This window comes from Electrona antarctica (genome assembly GCF_951216825.1).
Source record: "Electrona antarctica genome assembly, contig: scaffold_26, whole genome shotgun sequence".
Taxonomy (NCBI): domain Eukaryota; kingdom Metazoa; phylum Chordata; class Actinopteri; order Myctophiformes; family Myctophidae; genus Electrona; species Electrona antarctica.
Genome location: NW_027636995.1, coordinates 2454807 through 2473869, shown reverse-complemented (window position 1 = coordinate 2473869; position 19063 = coordinate 2454807). Strand labels below are relative to the sequence as shown.

The 19063-nt window shown below is 46.9% G+C and overlaps 1 protein-coding gene across 1 annotated transcript in view; it reads right to left on the bottom strand.

The window, feature by feature from the left end:
- The window catches only part of LOC306919577 (uncharacterized protein), a 58642-nt gene that overhangs the window by 6252 nt on the left and 33327 nt on the right, over positions 1-19063 (bottom strand). Inside the window, exons 32-50 of the mRNA XM_079532337.1 lie at positions 8598-8759; positions 7739-7792; positions 6650-6748; positions 5905-5958; positions 5307-5405; positions 4789-4842; positions 3871-3924; positions 3442-3495; positions 3262-3315; positions 2915-2959; positions 2682-2780; positions 2193-2300; positions 1955-2062; positions 1789-1842; positions 1490-1543; positions 1265-1372; positions 711-764; positions 492-545; positions 211-372 (exon numbers count right to left, since the gene is read on the bottom strand). Of these exons, the coding sequence (XP_079388463.1) occupies positions 211-372; positions 492-545; positions 711-764; positions 1265-1372; positions 1490-1543; positions 1789-1842; positions 1955-2062; positions 2193-2300; positions 2682-2780; positions 2915-2959; positions 3262-3315; positions 3442-3495; positions 3871-3924; positions 4789-4842; positions 5307-5405; positions 5905-5958; positions 6650-6748; positions 7739-7792; positions 8598-8759 (1530 nt within the window). The remainder of the gene's footprint in view (positions 1-210; positions 373-491; positions 546-710; positions 765-1264; positions 1373-1489; positions 1544-1788; positions 1843-1954; positions 2063-2192; positions 2301-2681; positions 2781-2914; positions 2960-3261; positions 3316-3441; positions 3496-3870; positions 3925-4788; positions 4843-5306; positions 5406-5904; positions 5959-6649; positions 6749-7738; positions 7793-8597; positions 8760-19063) is intronic.

Genomic DNA, 19063 nt, shown 5'->3' with positions numbered 1-19063 from the left:
CTACAAGCTCACAACACGTTAAATTGTGAGCTTGTAGAACGTTTTGGGGAAACACAAATCTTCTCTTATGGGAGTTCCCCTAACACACAAACTCTTTTCCGGAGGGGGGGTCCTAGCAGTCTAAACATGGGAATCCTTGATATGAAAAAGGTTTGAGGAACCAGTTGCTCTACGCTGTACGTCAGACAATAGAACAGGAATTGTACTAACAGCGGGTCCATCGGAGCCGGTGTTTCCCTTCTCTCCGGAGGGTCCTGCGGGTCCGGCAGCGCCAGCCTCACCGGGGCGACCGGCGGTTCCGTGCTCACCGCGACCTCCTCTCTGTCCCTCCTTGCCAGCGGGTCCGACGGCTCCGGGTGCTCCGCTGTTGCCCTGTAGAGAGAGTCAGATAAAACTACTAGTCATGATCTGACGAACATTGTCAACACTTTGGTTTCGCTGCCTGTGCGACGATGATGACGAACGGAATTTTAAGAGGAGAGGGAACTTACAGAGGGGCCGGGGGGTCCAACTCTGCCTGCGGGTCCGGGGAAGCCAGTAGCACCCTACACGCACACACACACACACACACACACACACACACACACACACACACACACACACGGTTAATAATCAAAATCCTACATCACGATAAAACCACTCGAAATAAAACTCAACTCAATATTGTTTGCATTAAGATTAAGAGATTTAAAAAAGGGTCCAGTACTCACAGGAGATCCAGCACCACCACGAGCACCTTTAGCTCCAGAGTTTCCAGAAGGTCCCTGTTGGGGTGTAAACATTTATACGTTATATAATAATAAACAATATTAGTTCATTCATCGTTTTTTTCATGGCTAAGCTTTTAAGGTCTAGGTTTGGGACAGCACAGTGACAGGAAATATAGTGCAGTAGTCAATGTTTCCGTTGTTGATGAGTATCAATATGTTAATGTGAAATCTCACTGGGGGATTTATAAGCCCCTTTGAGATGCAAAGTCTCGTTTTCGAGGGGCTCCTCATGTTTGTGTATTCGTCATCTGCAAACCCACCGAGCTGTAGATTCTGAACAGCTATTCCTTATAATGAATATGTATTTGTTTCCCTGGCATAAAGAGGGTGAAATAATCAAAAACACCGACACCTAAAACGAACACACAAACAACCAAAAAAACGAAATAAACAAACATCGGTATCGATCGGCCATCGTCTAAATTAATATTTATCGCCCAAGAATGTCCCATATGGGTCATCCCTGCCGACCGTACTCGAGCGACTGGCCTTACCTGAGGTCCAGGGACTCCAGAGGGTCCACCGGGTCCAGGGGCACCAGCCTCTCCCTTGGGTCCAGAATCACCAGTCTCTCCCTTGCCTCCGGCCTGACCGTCAGCACCCTGTGTGGGCAGGAGACAAACGTCTGGGTCAGGACAGTGTGTGACTGACTGACTGACTGACTGACTGACTGAAAGCATATATCATGTATTATGTGATATATATGACAGCACACTCACAGGGGGTCCAGCGAAACCAGCGGGTCCGGGAGGTCCACTCTCACCACGCTCGCCCTGGGGAAACGAGGACAGACAAAATGAATGGATAAAAAGAAAAGGTCATGGAATCCTTCAAGGTTTTACAGTATGTCACGTTAAGTTCATTTTCTTTTTAACATCATACTATTCTAGTCTGCAACAAAAATATTATATGATGTTTCATTTTTTTTATTGCTGTAAAAATGGTTGCATTTCAACCATACTATTTTGACAAAAATAAATAAATCTAAATATAGTATGTCAAAATAATGAAAACGTACAGGTGCACCACGACCACCGGTCACTCCTCCAGGTCCAACTGGGCCACCCTCACCCTGCGAAACACAACGAGAACACATTTTAACATCACATTTCATATGATATATGCTGTAATTATATATTCCTGGTCTTGATAAACAACCAAAACTCTCTGATCAAAAAGCTCACCTTCTCGCCCTGACCTCCAGGGGGTCCTGAGGGTCCAATACCACCGCTCATACCACGCATACCGTCTTTGCCAGCCTGGCCATCGCCTCCCTTGACTCCGCCATCGCCCTGAGAGAGGAGAGAACAGTGTAACACAATATTAATTAATGATCTCTCACTTAGAACTGGGCCATGCCAGAGCTTTGGTATTTTGAACTTGGACTTTGACACAGGCCATTTTATGGTGAGAGTTACTCACTCTCTCTCCCTTGGCACCGGGCATGCCAGAAGAACCACGCTCGCCGGGCATTCCCTGAAGACCTGGGGGTCCTGCGCCACCGGGCACACCACCAGCACCGGCCTCTCCCTACATATACACACCCGAGAGAGAGAGAGAGAGAGAGAGAGGGATAGAGAGAGAACAGAGAGGGTTATTAAATCAGCTTTATTGTTTCGTTTATTTGATCATCCTCGCAACAACAGCACCAACACAATAATACATTAACATAAAGAAACAGTTACATTGTTAGAGGTGATCAAAAGGAAATAGGCAGAAGCTGAAAGCTTATAAGTGCCTATCCTACATACATCAAAACAGGATTATGGTTACTGAAAAAATACGGAACTGCTGGTGTACACATACGACACGTGATTAGGCCTGTCACAATGATTACATAATCGTCTCCATTTTAATTTCTTTGTATATTTCAGTTATTTGTCATAATCTGCTCTGGGAGGACAATCTCACCTTGGCTCCGTCGTTGCCGCCGGGGCCAGCGGATCCGCGGGCTCCGGTGGGTCCGGCAGCACCGGTACCTCCACGCTCACCGGGGAAACCTCTCTCACCCTGTCGGGGGGAAACGGAGAAGGGAGGACGAGGAGAACACCGTTAGGCAAAACACCACAAGATCCAGCTTATGATAATGGATGTTGAAAACTAGTATTTGAGGGGAAGGGTTAAGAGTCCATAATGTCACTCACTCTGGGTCCAGAGGCGCCGAAGGGTCCGGCCTCACCGTTCACTCCCTGTGTGGAAGATGAGGAAGAGGAGGTTTTGGTTTAGTTTATTTGAAAAGCAAAAAAAAAAACGAATCGACCCACAAGTAGGTTTGTCCCGATCGGGAAATCGGGGAAACCGATCACGTCATTTTCAAACAACATGCCGAGCAAATCTGTCATATTTGAACAACACGCCCCTCGACATTTCAAGAGATACAGTACAGTACAGTAAATAACTGCCGACGAATGTATACTTTTTTCTTTTTCTTTTATTGTTCAGCTATCGGCGTGCCCTGAAATCAAATGACATAATATCTGTGACACCTTACCTGCTCACCGGGCTTGCCAGTCTCGCCAGTAGCACCTTGGGGTCCGGGGAGTCCCTGTACAGGAGCAAGAAGAACGATGAGTTATTAATATTAATATTATACGCATACTGTATTCATAGCCTGCTCTAATTAAGGGGAATGTAGTTTTTTAAGATAGGTGGAAAGCTGTAAAGAACATACCTGGAATCCTGAAGGTCCAGCGGGTCCACCATCTCCCTTCTCACCAGCACCTCCCTAGAAAAGCAAACAAATAAACAATTTCAAAAGATCTGAAGCAGAAATCACATTTTCACCATTGTTTTTGTGTGAAAAGCTTCTCTAATGTCATGTGCTGTGTCCAGTAGGGCACACTATACATTTAAGGGTAAATTCATATTGTACTGTGTTGCTTTCGTGGACCCTAATATTACCTAATACACTACAATACCAAGTTGTTCAGCCCTAGAGTCCAACTAGGACCAATTGAGTCGTGTATGAAGTTAAATGTGACTTTCGATTCCCTTGAAAAGAGCCGATCTGCGAGCATTGCGAGCTCATATGTTCGTTGTGCAACTAAGTATGTGGCGTAAGGTATGTGGAGATGATGATGATAATGATGATGGTACATACAGCGGGGCCCTGGGGTCCAGGAGCACCAGTATCTCCTTCTTTGCCGGTAGCGCCCTAAGGAGGAAGACATGACATTATTAGGAGATCATCATCAACTCAATTTACAATTTAGGCATTTAGCTGACACTCTTAATCCAACAACACATGGTAATACATCAAATACATAGAAATAGTCATCAAGGATCATAAGCAACAGTACAATATCTGTAGTGTACAATAAAACTATGAGTATACACGATAGAGTGCTATGTCTATATATATGCTATCTAAATGACATAAGTTTAGCCTTTGCATACGCCTGTAAGATCGTCAAGGGTAGTGCAACTGTGCAAGTGCTACACACATTATGCTAAGCTACTGGTTGGTTCATATAGCTTGCTATCATTGATTGGTGTGGCACAAACATAGAGCACAGAAGTTCGGATGTGACTCGCTCATCCCCAGCTGGTTCCCGGAAGTCATTTATCTCTAAAAAAGAAATCGGCTCATAGAAAGAACTGTGGTCCAAACATAAACAAACTGCCTCCACGATATTGTCAGGGAGGTGTCTCTGACTGTATCGTTTATGATATTTCATATGGTCCGTTTTAGCGAAAATGTAACTAATTCACAGTCACATAACATTGGCGATTTCTCAGTCTCAGTCAGTTGATTCTTCATATCCATAAATGGGATAATTAGTTTATCTTTGGAACACAGTTCTTATTTGATGTGATATAAGAAAAGTCTATGGGAATTCAGAATGGGGGGGAAGGAAGAAAGAAAACGTGACCTAGGTATGATGTGTAAATTACGTCAGACTTCGGTGCTCTATTTGGGGAATCATGATGGACCAGCGCGAGGAAGCCAGAAGGCCCGTAATATCACGGCCGCCAGGATTGTTCGTATAGTTTTCGGACATTTTGAAGATATACTTACGAGGGCTCCAGCAGCACCAACTGCTCCTCTCTCGCCAGGCTTGCCAGCATCACCCTGAAGGAGACAAAGTCCACATTAATCTCTGGTGACCATAAGCGTGTTGCATCAAATTGATGCCTTTAAAAGAAAAGATGGAAACCAAATCTAAGCTCAAAACTAAACTTGCAACATTAAACATTAAAAAGCAGGGAAATGTCATGCATGGTATACATCATATCAAGCCTGGGGGAAATATCGGCATTCTTGTTTGTTTCTATATTAATATAAATAGTTAGACTGGGTCAAAAGCCAGTCCAATCTTGATGGAGGGAATAGGACAGTAAGTAATGGTGAGTCTGAATGTTGGCTCTTTGGAACACCAGGGGCCCAAAATGACCCTTACAGGTGTGTAACTCAAATGGAACACTCTCAAGAGTTGATTTTACAGAGATAATAATAACACAATTGGAGGTCAATCAATGATCTTCTATAATGTGAATTTTCTCTAAAAGAAAAGAATCATAGTACAGTGCACTCACATTGACTCCCTTGGGTCCGGGGAATCCCATAACTCCAGGCTGACCTCTGGCTCCAGAGGGGCCGGCGGGTCCAGATCGGCCATCTTGTCCAGGGGCACCCTGAAGAACAGGTCAAATTATATTGAACATATTGATTTACGCTAATAGTTCTGGATCTTTATAATTGATTATATTATATTGAACATATTGATTTACGCTAATAGTTCTGGATCTTTATAATTGATTATATTATATTGAACATATTGATTTACACTAATAGTTCTGGATCTTTATAATTGATCCTTTATTGGGCCACCCTAAAGAACAGCGGGTGGTGAAATTACTTTGAACATATGTTACCATAACAGTTCTAGACTTTAGAATTGATCCTTTATGGCAGTGGTTCTCAAAGTGGGACACCGTTCAAAAACAGATGTGAACATATTGCGTGGGTCCCTGCTGAAACAAATTATTTTCAGGACAGGGGTAGCTAAATATCAAATTGCCATGAAATGACATGAGAATATTTGAGAACCACCACTTTCTATTGAATCGTTTGACGATAACAATGACACTACAGTGGCATAATGGGTGTTGATCTGTGGAAAACAGGACTTACAGCGGGTCCGACTTTGCCGTCAGGGCCAGGGGATCCGGGGCTGCCAGTCATTCCCTACAGAGAGGAGAAACAAGAACAAGAAGCAATGAACACACTCTCTTTAACCCATTTTGGGCGGGAACCCCTTTTGGTGTTTTAAACATTATGTTGTAATCTAGCTATTGAAAAATAGCAGATCTACAAGCTCATAGCGCGCGCCAAAACCTTTTTTTTAATTTCGACGTCAGACCTGAATGGGTTAAAAAGAGCAGCAGGCCACACCCACAGTCAGTGTTGGGCCATATTACTAGAGAGTAATGTGTTACTTTATATTCCACGTTACTCCTTAGAAAAGAGTAATAATGTTACATTACTTATTACTTGGAATCAAGAGTAATATATTATATTACATACTACTTAAGCCCCCTCCCCACAGGCAAACAAAAAAGGAGATGTACAACAACACAATCTGTTTAGCCAGCTCCTTTTAGAACTTAATATATTTCCATAGATTCACCAACCAGCCAAAAAAAAAGCTATAAAATAAAGCATCAATCTCTCTCGAACCTATTAAAACGGAATGTTTTCAAAGGGCAGCCAACAAATCCTGAGCAATAATATTTAATACCATGTTTTACATAGCAATATGGTACAATATCAGTGCTTTGGCAAGTACTACTCGTTACTGGGTAACATAATAATAATCTTACATGAATATATTAAAGGTAAACGCGTTGCGTTTGGTGTCCCGTCGCGTGAGGCCTACCTTGGATCCGGGCATGCCGGGCTCGCCGTTGCGTCCACCCTCGCCGGTAGCGCCCTGAGCGCCTCCGGGTCCGTTGGCTCCACGCTCGCCGGGGGCTCCCTGTTCAACAAGAGAGAGAGAGGGGGTCAGTCTGGTGAAGATGTTTGCCATATATCATTATTATTATGGGGGGCGGCAGTGGCTCAGGGGTAGAGTGACCCGGATGGTAACCGCAAGGTTGCTAGTTCGAACCCGGAGTTCAACCCCCCCCCCCCCCCCCCCCCCCAGAGTTAGTGTCGAAGTGTTCTTGAGCAAGACTCTGAAACCCCGTAATTGCTCCCGACGAACAGGTCGGTGCCTTGCCATGGTTTCCTCCGCCATTGGTGTGTGAATGTGTGTGTGAGTGGGTGAATGTATTGCACAATCTATGTAAAGAGCCATGGATAAAGGCGCTATATAAATGCACCGTTTACCGTTTGTTAGTACGCTATACAGTTGTGAGTGTTTGAAGTGTGCTCAAATAAACTAAAATGAATAAAGGTGTCAGGTTATCGATACACAGAAAATCCTCAATGTTCATTTATTAAATCATTTGTATACAAATGTAACCAAACGGGTCCATTTGGTTATGTTTGTGTACCCTCAGAGTAAAATGAACAATGACGATTTGACCGTGTATGATTGACAGTAAGAATAGTATGCATATGCAGTGTGTTTGACTGCTTTATAAATGTCTCGTTAACATTGCTCATGAATATCTGGAACATCTGGCCTGCCTGTATAATGTGTCTATTGTCTACTGTATGTGGATTTTCATTTTCTTCGCTCTACTAGGAACTTTTGATTGCCTGGCCCATTGTTTTAAGGACCACAATGGAAACATAAGCCCTCAGGGCTTTTTGGGGGGTACGATTGCAAAATCGTACCACTGTACTATTTGTAAGCGGTTAATAGAGTATTCGATCAATCAATCAATCAATCAATCAATCAATCAATCAATCAATTCTATTTCCCTTGTTCTTTCTCTCTACCTCTGTACTGACTCCATTGAACTGTGAACTATACTGTGGCAGATGTCAGTAAAGTCATTGAGGAGGTTCCGTCACTCACCTTGCCACCAGCACCTCCGTCAGCACCGGGGAAACCGCGAGCACCGGGTCCACCCTATGATGGAGACAAGCAGAGACACACAGAGTCAAAGGTCACACGGATGGATGGATGGGAACGGGAGGCGCTCGGACCTGCAACACCACACTGAACCAACGAATCCCCATGGGAATTCAACGTGCAATAATTTAACAGGATGGAATTTGGTCCTGGGGAACGAGGAGCCGTTTGCGGCTTTCAGAATTACAACTCGTGTTGCTTTGACGCTTTTTGTCAAAGCAGGGTTTGTCAAGGTTTTATTTGTTTATTTACGATTATTTTTCCTTAGTATTGGTGATGTTGGTTGAAGAAGGTTCATGGTTTCTTTATTGTTACATCTCGTAACATAATTTTGTTCTGGTTCCTAAAGACATAATTATGTAGCATATGTAGCAGCAATAGCAGTAATAATGTTAGAGCTCTGCTCCCATTGCTGGCATCACGTGTGTGTTGCGAGCAGGCCTCAATGAGAGACTGTGGACTGTGTAGACTTCCCTCACAAGACTGTGAGGGAAGTTTGGAGGGATGCAGGAACCTTGTATCTCCATAATCTCAACGTTTTGTGCTTTTCTTTTATAAATCAATGCCGTAGTAGTTCTTCACACCACAGTGTCGCAACAGATTTTGCAAAAAGAAATATCCGATCTACAAGCTCACAACGCGTTAAATTGTGAGCTTGTAGAACGTTTTGGGGAAACACAAATCTTCTCTTATGGGAGTTCCCCTAACACTCTTTTCCGGAGGGGGGGTCCTAGCAGTCTAAACATGGGAAACCAGTTGCTCTACGCTGTACGTCAGACAATAGAACAGGAATTGTACTAACAGCGGGTCCATCGGAGCCGGTGTTTCCCTTCTCTCCGGAGGGTCCTGCTGGTCCGGCAGCGCCAGCCTCACCGGGGCGACCGGCGGTTCCGTGCTCACCGCGACCTCCTCTCTGTCCCTCCTTGCCAGCGGGTCCGACGGCTCCGGGTGCTCCGGTGTTGCCCTGTAGAGAGTGTCAGATAAAACTACTAGTCACACTTCCGTCTTCCGGTCTGATTTTCGGATATGTTATAGAGCTCCCCGAGACGCACGCGTGGAACTGTAGTACGTCCTCGAGCGACCTTTCTAGTCGACATGGCGCGGGCGAACGTCAAAACCTTTGCTTCTGTAGAACGCCACAACGGTAAGGCCTTCCGGTCTGATCTTCGGATATGTTATAGAGCTCCCCGAGACGCACGCGTGGAACTGTAGTACGTCCTCGGGCGACCTTTCTAGTCGACATGGCGCACGCGCGAACGTTCCACTACACCGAGTGGCGCGCTACGAGCTTGTAGATCTGCTACTTAAAACCTTTGCTTCTGTAGAACGCCACAACGGTAAGGCCTTCCGGTCTGATTTACGGATATGTTATAGAGCTCCACGAGACGCACGCGTGGAACTGTAGTACGTCCTCGGGCGACCTTTCTAGTCGACATGGCGCGCGCGAACGTTCCACTACACCGAGTGGCGCGCTACGAGCTTGTAGATCTGCTACTTAAAACCTTTGCTTCTGTAGAACGCCACAACGGTAAGGCCTTCCGGTCTGATCTTCGGATATGTTATAGAGCTCCCCGAGACGCACGCGTGGAACTGTAGTACGTCCTCGGGCGACCTTTCTAGTCGACATGGCGCACGGGCGAACGTTCCACTACACAGAGTGGCGCGCTACGAGCTTGTAGATCTGCTACTTAAAACCTTTGCTTCTGTAGAACGCCACAACGGTAAGGCCTTCCGGTCTGATTTACGGATATGTTATAGAGCTCCACGAGACGCACGCGTGGAACTGTAGTACGTCCTCGGGCGACCTTTCTAGTCGACATGGCGCGCGCGAACGTTCCACTACACCGAGTGGCGCGCTACGAGCTTGTAGATCTGCTACTTAAAACCTTTGCTTCTGTAGAACGCCACAACGGTAAGGCCTTCCGGTCTGATTTACGGATATGTTATAGAGCTCCACGAGACGCACGCGTGGAACTGTAGTACGTCCTCGGGCGACCTTTCTAGTCGACATGGCGCGCGCGAACGTTCCACTACACCGAGTGGCGCGCTACGAGCTTGTAGATCTGCTACTTAAAACCTTTGCTTCTGTAGAACGCCACAACGGTAAGGCCTTCCGGTCTGATCTTCGGATATGTTATAGAGCTCCCCGAGACGCACGCGTGGAACTGTAGTACGTCCTCGGGCGACCTTTCTAGTCGACATGGCGCACGGGCGAACGTTCCACTACACAGAGTGGCGCGCTACGAGCTTGTAGATCTGCTACTTAAAACCTTTGCTTCTGTAGAACGCCACAACGGTAAGGCCTTCCGGTCTGATTTACGGATATGTTATAGAGCTCCACGAGACGCACGCGTGGAACTGTAGTACGTCCTCGGGCGACCTTTCTAGTCGACATGGCGCGCGCGAACGTTCCACTACACCGAGTGGCGCGCTACGAGCTTGTAGATCTGCTACTTAAAACCTTTGCTTCGGTAGAACGCCACAACGGTAAGGCCTTCCGGTCTGATTTACGGATATGTTATAGAGCTCCACGAGACGCACGCGTAAAACTGTAGTACGTCCTCGGGCGACCTTTCTAGTCGACATGGCGCGCGCGAACGTTCCACTACACCGAGTGGCGCGCTACAAGCTTGTAGATCTGCTACTTAAAACCTTTGCTTCTGTAGAACGCCACAACTGTAAGGCCTTCCGGTCTGATTTACGGATATGTTATAGAGCTCCACGAGACGCACGCGTGGAACTGTAGTACGTCCTCGGGCGACCTTTCTAGTCGACATGGCGCGCGCGAACGTTCCACTACACCGAGTGGCGCGCTACGAGCTTGTAGATCTGCTACTTAAAACCTTTGCTTCTGTAGAACGCCACAACGGTAAGGCCTTCCGGTCTGATCTTCGGATATGTTATAGAGCTCCCCGAGACGCACGCGTGGAACTGTAGTACGTCCTCGGGCGACCTTTCTAGTCGACATGGCGCACGGGCGAACGTTCCACTACACCGAGTGGCGCGCTACGAGCTTGTAGATCTGCTACTTAAAACCTTTGCTTCTGTAGAACGCCACAACGGTAAGGCCTTCCGGTCTGATTTACGGATATGTTATAGAGCTCCACGAGACGCACGCGTGGAACTGTAGTACGTCCTCGGGCGACCTTTCTAGTCGACATGGCGCACGCGAACGTTCCACTACACCGAGTGGCGCGCTACGAGCTTGTAGATCTGCTACTTAAAACCTTTGCTTCGGTAGAACGCCACAACGGTAAGGCCTTCCGGTCTGATTTACGGATATGTTATAGAGCTCCACGAGACGCACGCGTAAAACTGTAGTACGTCCTCGGGCGACCTTTCTAGTCGACATGGCGCGCGCGAACGTTCCACTACACCGAGTGGCGCGCTACGAGCTTGTAGATCTGCTACTTAAAACCTTTGCTTCTGTAGAACGCCACAACTGTAAGGCCTTCCGGTCTGATTTACGGATATGTTATAGAGCTCCACGAGACGCACGCGTGGAACTGTAGTACGTCCTCGGGCGACCTTTCTAGTCGACATGGCGCGCGCGAACGTTCCACTACACCGAGTGGCGCGCTACGAGCTTGTAGATCTGCTACTTAAAACCTTTGCTTCTGTAGAACGCCACAACTGTAAGGCCTTCCGGTCTGATTTACGGATATGTTATAGAGCTCCACGAGACGCACGCGTGGAACTGTAGTACGTCCTCGGGCGACCTTTCTAGTCGACATGGCGCGCGCGAACGTTCCACTACACCGAGTGGCGCGCTACGAGCTTGTAGATCTGCTACTTAAAACCTTTGCTTCTGTAGAACGCCACAACGGTAAGGCCTTCCGGTCTGATTTACGGATATGTTATAGAGCTCCACGAGACGCACGCGTGGAACTGTAGTACGTCCTCGGGCGACCTTTCTAGTCGACATGGCGCGCGCGAACGTTCCACTACACCGAGTGGCGCGCTACGAGCTTGTAGATCTGCTACTTAAAACCTTTGCTTCTGTAGAACGCCACAACGGTAAGGCCTTCCGGTCTGATTTACGGATATGTTATAGAGCTCCACGAGACGCACGCGTGGAACTGTAGTACGTCCTCGGGTGACCTTTCTAGTCGACATGGCGCGCGCGAACGTTCCACTACACCGAGTGGCGCGCTACGAGCTTGTAGATCTGCTACTTAAAACCTTTGCTTCTGTAGAACGCCACAACTGTAAGGCCTTCCGGTCTGATTTACGGATATGTTATAGAGCTCCACGAGACGCACGCGTGGAACTGTAGTACGTCCTCGGGCGACCTTTCTAGTCGACATGGCGCGCGCGAACGTTCCACTACACCGAGTGGCGCGCTACGAGCTTGTAGATCTGCTACTTAAAACCTTTGCTTCTGTAGAACGCCACAACGGTAAGGCCTTCCGGTCTGATTTACGGATATGTTATAGAGCTCCACGAGACGCACGCGTGGAACTGTAGTACGTCCTCGGGCGACCTTTCTAGTCGACATGGCGCGCGCGAACGTTCCACTACACCGAGTGGCGCGCTACGAGCTTGTAGATCTGCTACTTAAAACCTTTGCTTCTGTAGAACGCCACAACGGTAAGGCCTTCCGGTCTGATTTACGGATATGTTATAGAGCTCCACGAGACGCACGCGTGGAACAGTAGTACGTCCTCGGGTGACCTTTCTAGTCGACATGGCGCGCGCGAACGTTCCACTACACAGAGTGGCGCGCTACGAGCTTGTAGATCTGCTATTTAAAACCTTTGCTTCTGTAGAACGCCACAACGGTAAGGCCTTCCGGTCTGATTTTCATATGTTATAGAGCCCAGCAACACCGGCCGACACCTCCAAGGCTTCCTGGGTGATGGCGAGGAGGAGGAGGAGGGCTGCCACGTCACCTCACAGTCCAACTGTCTGTGTACGCCTCTGCTGTGCCTGAGGGAGGCACGCGCGCACACACACGCACGCGCACGCACACACTCACCTGCCCAGGCCATTGATGCCAGACGACCCTCGGGCCAGGCACTGCAGCCTCAGCCTCTCCACGGGATCTGAACTCACACACAGACGTCTCTTGGCGTCCAGCGCCATCTCTCGGTCGTGCCTCGACGTCCTGGCCATGGCTGAACACACAGAGCACATTAATATAATGTGTAACATTATAGTGGATGCAGTTAGCTTAATGCTAATTCCGATTAGCATAGTTAGCTTCTTATCCATGCTACTGGTGACTGGTTTAGCACAATACAAACTCGGACTCATTACATAACATGCAAATCACACCACCACTCAATATAAAAATAAAACGGTGTCTTATAAAGCAGCATATACTTTGTTTACATTCAGACCCATGGCTTTGTACAACTACTGGCCAAAGTTGAAGTTCATATAGTTGTAAAACATTCACCATAAGCCAAAATCGCGACAGAGTCAGCTATTCATTCATTACTAACTATTTCACAGACCTTGATGTGACTGTTAGCTGTGATAAAGTAAAGTAAACAAAGTGATGATGAATGACACGACACGAAACACACACGTAGGGTGAAGCTCTTCTCACAACATTGACGACACAGGTCGGTTCTTTATAAACGGGCATTTATTGGGCATTCTTCTCATCCCTCTGCTGTTCCATGCCGTGAGAACTATGTTCACACAAAATAATAAACACATAAACAATCAACAAATTACGTCGCAATACATAATATTGATCAAACAAAGAAATACAAAACATGTAGAAATGCGCGATGCGCAGGTGAACGTGTCCGTCAAAACACCACAATACAACACAACAAAGATAACTCTCAAATAATAATACCTCGTTGGCCGCTTGATGTGTAAAGAGGTTCTTGATGCTTCTTGAGTTTCATACAGTCCTTTGAATGTCCTTTTGACCGTGTTTAATAACTTTAAACAGCTCAAACACACTACTCTGCTGCGAGTGTGCTTCCTTGTGCAGACCAGAGTCTGAATGAGTGAGAGAAATGTTTGTACCACCTGTGTGCAATGCCAGGCAATCATGCATCAATCAGTCAATCAATCATGGTCCAGTGTTGCTACTGACAGACAGGGAACTTGGTTCTGCCTCAGAAAGTTATCATCACATCATGTTTACATTTTTAACCTCATATGAAATCAATTATGAACCACATATTTATTATTGTATCATGACATTATTATGAATTATGCTTTATGAACTTATGACCATGAATTGTTGTATTTGAGCTATTTTAGTCTTTTTAAAGTAAGCATTTTAATAGCAGCACTTACATAGGAAGTCAGAGAAACGAATCAAAGAAAAGACCGTCATCTGCCAGTGGAATTCAGAACAGCGCCACAGCCCATCCACATGTATGAAGGCATATGCCTCTCCCCTCCTCTCCTCTCTCTCCTCTCTTTTTGAATGAACAGACAAAACACAAAACACAACATGTTCATTAATGTTATTCTTCACAAACTAGACATTTTATTCATATTTAGAAAATGCAGAATCCAATGGCGTCGGTCTGGGCTCTCCACGCCGTTTGCAAAGGTCAATGGTCAGCAAAAAGACTGCCTCCTCTCTCCCCTCTCTCCACAGAAGTGAAAACAGACAAAACACACCTTTAAAATATGTTCCCTAACCCTATTCTTCGCAAACGAGACATTTTATTCATATTTAGAGCGTCCCAAATTCAATGGGGCTGGTCTCGACTTTCCAGGACGTTTGCAAAGGTCAATGGTCAGCAGAAAGACTGCAACGGTGACCCTTTGGGCCAAATTCTTAAAAAAACGGGGTGATATATATTTTTAAAAATATGTAAGAACCTCCAATATCCATAGTCAGGACATGTCGAATCCAATGGAACCAGTCTCGAATTTCCACGACGTTTGCAAAGGTCAAAGGTCAGCCGAAAGACCTTTGGGCCAAATGCCTTAACAATTAAGTGATAGATATTTTTTTAAATATGTAACACCCCCAAATATCCATATTCAGGCCATGGCGAATAAAATGGCGTTGGTCTCGATTTTGTGGGACTCTTACAAGCGTCCGATAAAGGGAACTACACTGCAATGCTAGGCCTCGGGTCAGATTTGAGGTTCCCGAGGTTGCAGAAAAAAACTCAGACCATCACGAAGATTGGCTCGTCGCCGCGATCGCAGAGGTGTTCGGCCCATCCCGAACAGACTTACGATCGTCGGCGTAGGCGCGCGTGAACGTCAAACTTTGCTTCACTGGAACGCCACGACGGTGAGGCCTTCCGGGCTGATTTTCGGATATGTTATAGAGCTCCCGGAGACGCACGCATGGATCTATAGAACGTCCTCGGGCGACCTTTCTAGGAGGTGCGGTCTCGTTTCAATTTTTCAGCCAGGACGCTGTTAGAGTCTATGGGTCTATGACGTGTCTGCATGCACAGAGCCAAAGTGAAGGACGTTTTGTACGACTGTCGGAGGCGTACGTCCGAGACACCTAACTGTTCGTCTCGGCTGGCTCTCCGACATATCCGAACGTCGGACCGTGATGTTTTATCGTTGGCGCGTTGTCGCGCGTCAAAGTCGGCAATTTGTAGGCGTTCGTTCAAGGCTACCGCCGCGGCCGTATGTCCGTTTGGCCCGAAACCTATACGGCTGCGATCGGGGCCGCGACCCGGACGCGGTGATGGTCTCGGATTTGTTCTGCGACTTTCGCGTCAAAGTCGCAAATTTCGAGGCTTTCGTGCAGGGCTACTGTCGCGACCGTATGTCCGTTTGGCCCAAACCCTATACGGCTGCGATCGGGGCCGCGACCCGGTTGCGGTGATGGTCTCGGATTTGTTCTGTCGAATTTCGCGACTTTTCTCGCTAACTTACTTTGTGGGAGCAGTTTATGCTAATGAAGGGCGTGGTTCCGGCTACTTTGTGGGTGTGGGTTATGCAAATTTGATGGGCGTGGTTTCGGCTACTTTGTGGGTGTGGTATATGCAAATTAGTGGGTGTCACTTATGTAAATTAGTGGGTGTCACCCCGCCTACTTTGTGGGAGTGGTTTATGCAAATGAAGGGTGTGGTTCCTGCTACGTTGTGGGTGTGGGCTATGCAAATTAGTTGGTCATTATGCAAATGAGTGTGTGTCGCCCGCCTACATTGTTGGAGCGGTTTATGCAAATGAAGGGCGTGTTTCGGCTACTTTGTGGGATTGGCTTATGCAAATGATGGGGAGTGGTATGCAAATGAAGGGGCGTGGTATGCAAATGAAGGGGAGTGGTATGCAAATGAAGGTGCGTGGTATGCAAATGAAGGGGCGTGGTATGCAAATGAAGGGGAGTGGTATGCAAATGAAGGGCATGTTCCGGCTACTTTGTGGGATTAGTTTATGCAAATGAAGGTGCGTGGCATGCAAATTAAGGGGAGTGGTATGCAAATGAAGGTGCGTGGTATGCAAATGAAGGGGCATGGTATGCAAATTAAGGGGCATGGTATGCAAATGAAGGGGAGTGGTATGCAAATGAAGGGCATTTTTCGGCTACTTTGTGGGATTAGTTTATGCAAATGAAGGGGCGTGGCATGCAAATGAAGGGGAGTGGTATGCAAATGAAGGTGCGTGGTATGCAAATGAAGGGGCATGGTATGCAAATTAAGGGGCATGGTATGCAAATGAAGGGGAGTGGTATGCAAATGAAGGTGCGTGGTATGCAAATGAAGGGGCATGGTATGCAAATTAAGGGGCATGGCATGCAAATGAAGGGGAGTGGTATGCAAATGAAGGGGTGTTGTATGCAAATGAAGGGGCGTGGCATGCAAATTAAGGGGAGTGGTATGCAAATGAAGGGGCGTGGTATGCAAATGAAGGGGAGTGGTAGGCAAATGAAGGGGCATGGTTCCGGCTACTTTGTGGGATTAGTGCAAATGCAAATGAAGGTGCGTGGTATGCAAATGAAGGTGCGTGGTATGCAAATGAAGGGGAGTGTTATGCAAATGAAGGGCGTGTTTCGGCTACTTTGTGGGATTTGCTTATGCAAATGAAGGGGTATGGTATGCAAATGAAGGTGCATGGTATGCAAATGAAGAAGCGTGGTATGCAAATGAAGGGGCATGGTTCCGGCTACTTTGTGGGATTCGTTTATGCAAATGAAGGGGCGTGGTATGCAAATGAAGGGGAGTGGTATGCAAATGAAGGGGAGGGGTATGCAAATGAAGGGGCGTGGTATGCAAATGAAGGGCATGTTTTGGCTACTTTGTTGGATTAGTTTATGCAAATGAAGGGGCGTGGCATGCAAATGAAGGGGAGTGGTATGCAAATGACGGTGCGTGGTATGCAAATTAAGGGGCATGGTATGCAAATTAAGGGGCATGGTATGCAAATTAAGGGCATGTGTCGGCTACTTTGTGGGATTCGTTTATGCAAATGAAGGGGCGTGGCATGCAAATTAAGGGGAGTGGTATGCAAATGAAGGGGAGTGGTATGCAAATGAAGGTGCGTGGTATGCAAATGAAGGGGCATGGTATGCAAATTAAGGGGCATGGTATGCAAATGAAGGGCATGTTTCGGCTACTTTGTGGGATTAGTTTATGCAAATGAAGGGGCGTGGCATGCAAATTAAGGGGAGTGGTATGCAAATGAAGGGGAGTGGTATGCAAATGAAGGTGCGTTGTATGCAAATGAAGGGGTGTGGTATGCAAATGAAGGGCATGTTTCGGCTACTTTGTGGGATTAGTTTATGCAAATGAAGGGGCGTGGTATGCAAATGAAGGGGAGTGATATGCAAATGAAGGGGAGTGGTATGCAAATGAAGGGGAGTGGTAGGCAAATGAAGGGGCATGGTTCCGGCTACTTTGTGGGATTAGTGCAAATGCAAATGAAGGTGCGTGGTATGCAAATGAAGGTGCGTGGTATGCAAATGAAGGGGCATGGTATGCAAATGAAGGGGAGTGGTATGCAAATGAAGGGCATGTTTCGGCTACTTTGTGGGATTAGTGTATGCAAATGAAGGGGCGTGGCATGCAAATGAAGGGGAGTGGTATGCAAATGAAGGTGCGTTGTATGCAAATGAAGGGGCGTGGCATGCAAATTAAGGGGAGTGGTATGCAAATGAAGGGGCGTGGTATGCAAATGAAGGGGAGTGGTAGGCAAATGAAGGGGCATGGTTCCGGCTACTTTGTGGGATTAGTGCAAATGCAAATGAAGGTGCGTGGTATGCAAATGAAGGTGCGTGGTATGCAAATGAAGGGGAGTGGTATGCAAATGAAGGGCGTGTTTCGGCTACTTTGTGGGATTTGCTTATGCAAATGAAGGGGTATGGTATGCAAATGAAGGTGCATGGTATGCAAATGAAGGGGCGTGGTATGCAAATGAAGGGGCATGGTTCCGGCTACTTTGTGGGATTCGTTTATGCAAATGAAGGGGCGTGGTATGCAAATGAAGGGGAGTGGTATGCAAATGAAGGGGAGTGGTATGCAAATGAAGGTGCGTGGTATGCAAATGAAGGGCGTGGCGACACCCACTAATTTGCATAAGCGACACCCACTAATTTGCATAGCCCACACCCAAAAAGTAGCCGAAACAACGCCCTTCAAATTTTCATAACCCACTCCCACAAAGTAGCCGGAACCACGCCCCTTCATTTGCATACCATGCCCCTTAATTTGCATACCATGCCCCTTCATTTGCATACCACGCACCTTCATTTGCATACCACTCCCCTTCATTTGCATGCCACGCCCCTTCATTTGCATAAACTAATCCCACAAAGTAGCCGAAACATGCCCTTCATTTGCATACCACTCCCCTTCATTTGCATACCACGCCCCTTCATTTGCATAAACTAATCCCACAAAGTAGCCGGAACCATGCCCCTTCATTTGCCTACCACTCCCCTTCATTTGCATACCACGCCCCTTCATTTGCATACCACTCCCCTTAATTTGCATACCACGCACCTTCATTTGCATAAACTAATCCCACAAAGTCGCCGGAACCACGCCCTTCATTTGCATACCACGCCCCTTCATTTGCATAAACCAATCCCCTTCATTTGCATGCCACGCCCCTTCATTTGCATACAACGCACCTTCATTTGCATACCACTCCCCTTCATTTGCATACCATGCCCCTTAATTTGCATACCATGCCCCTTCATTTGCATACCACGCACCTTCATTTGCATACCACGCACATTCATTTGCATACCACTCCCCTTCATTTGCATATCACTCCCCTTCATTTGCATACCACGCCCCTTCATTTGCATAAACGAATCCCACAAAGTAGCCGGAACATGCCCTTCATTTGCATACCACGCCCCTTCATTTGCAT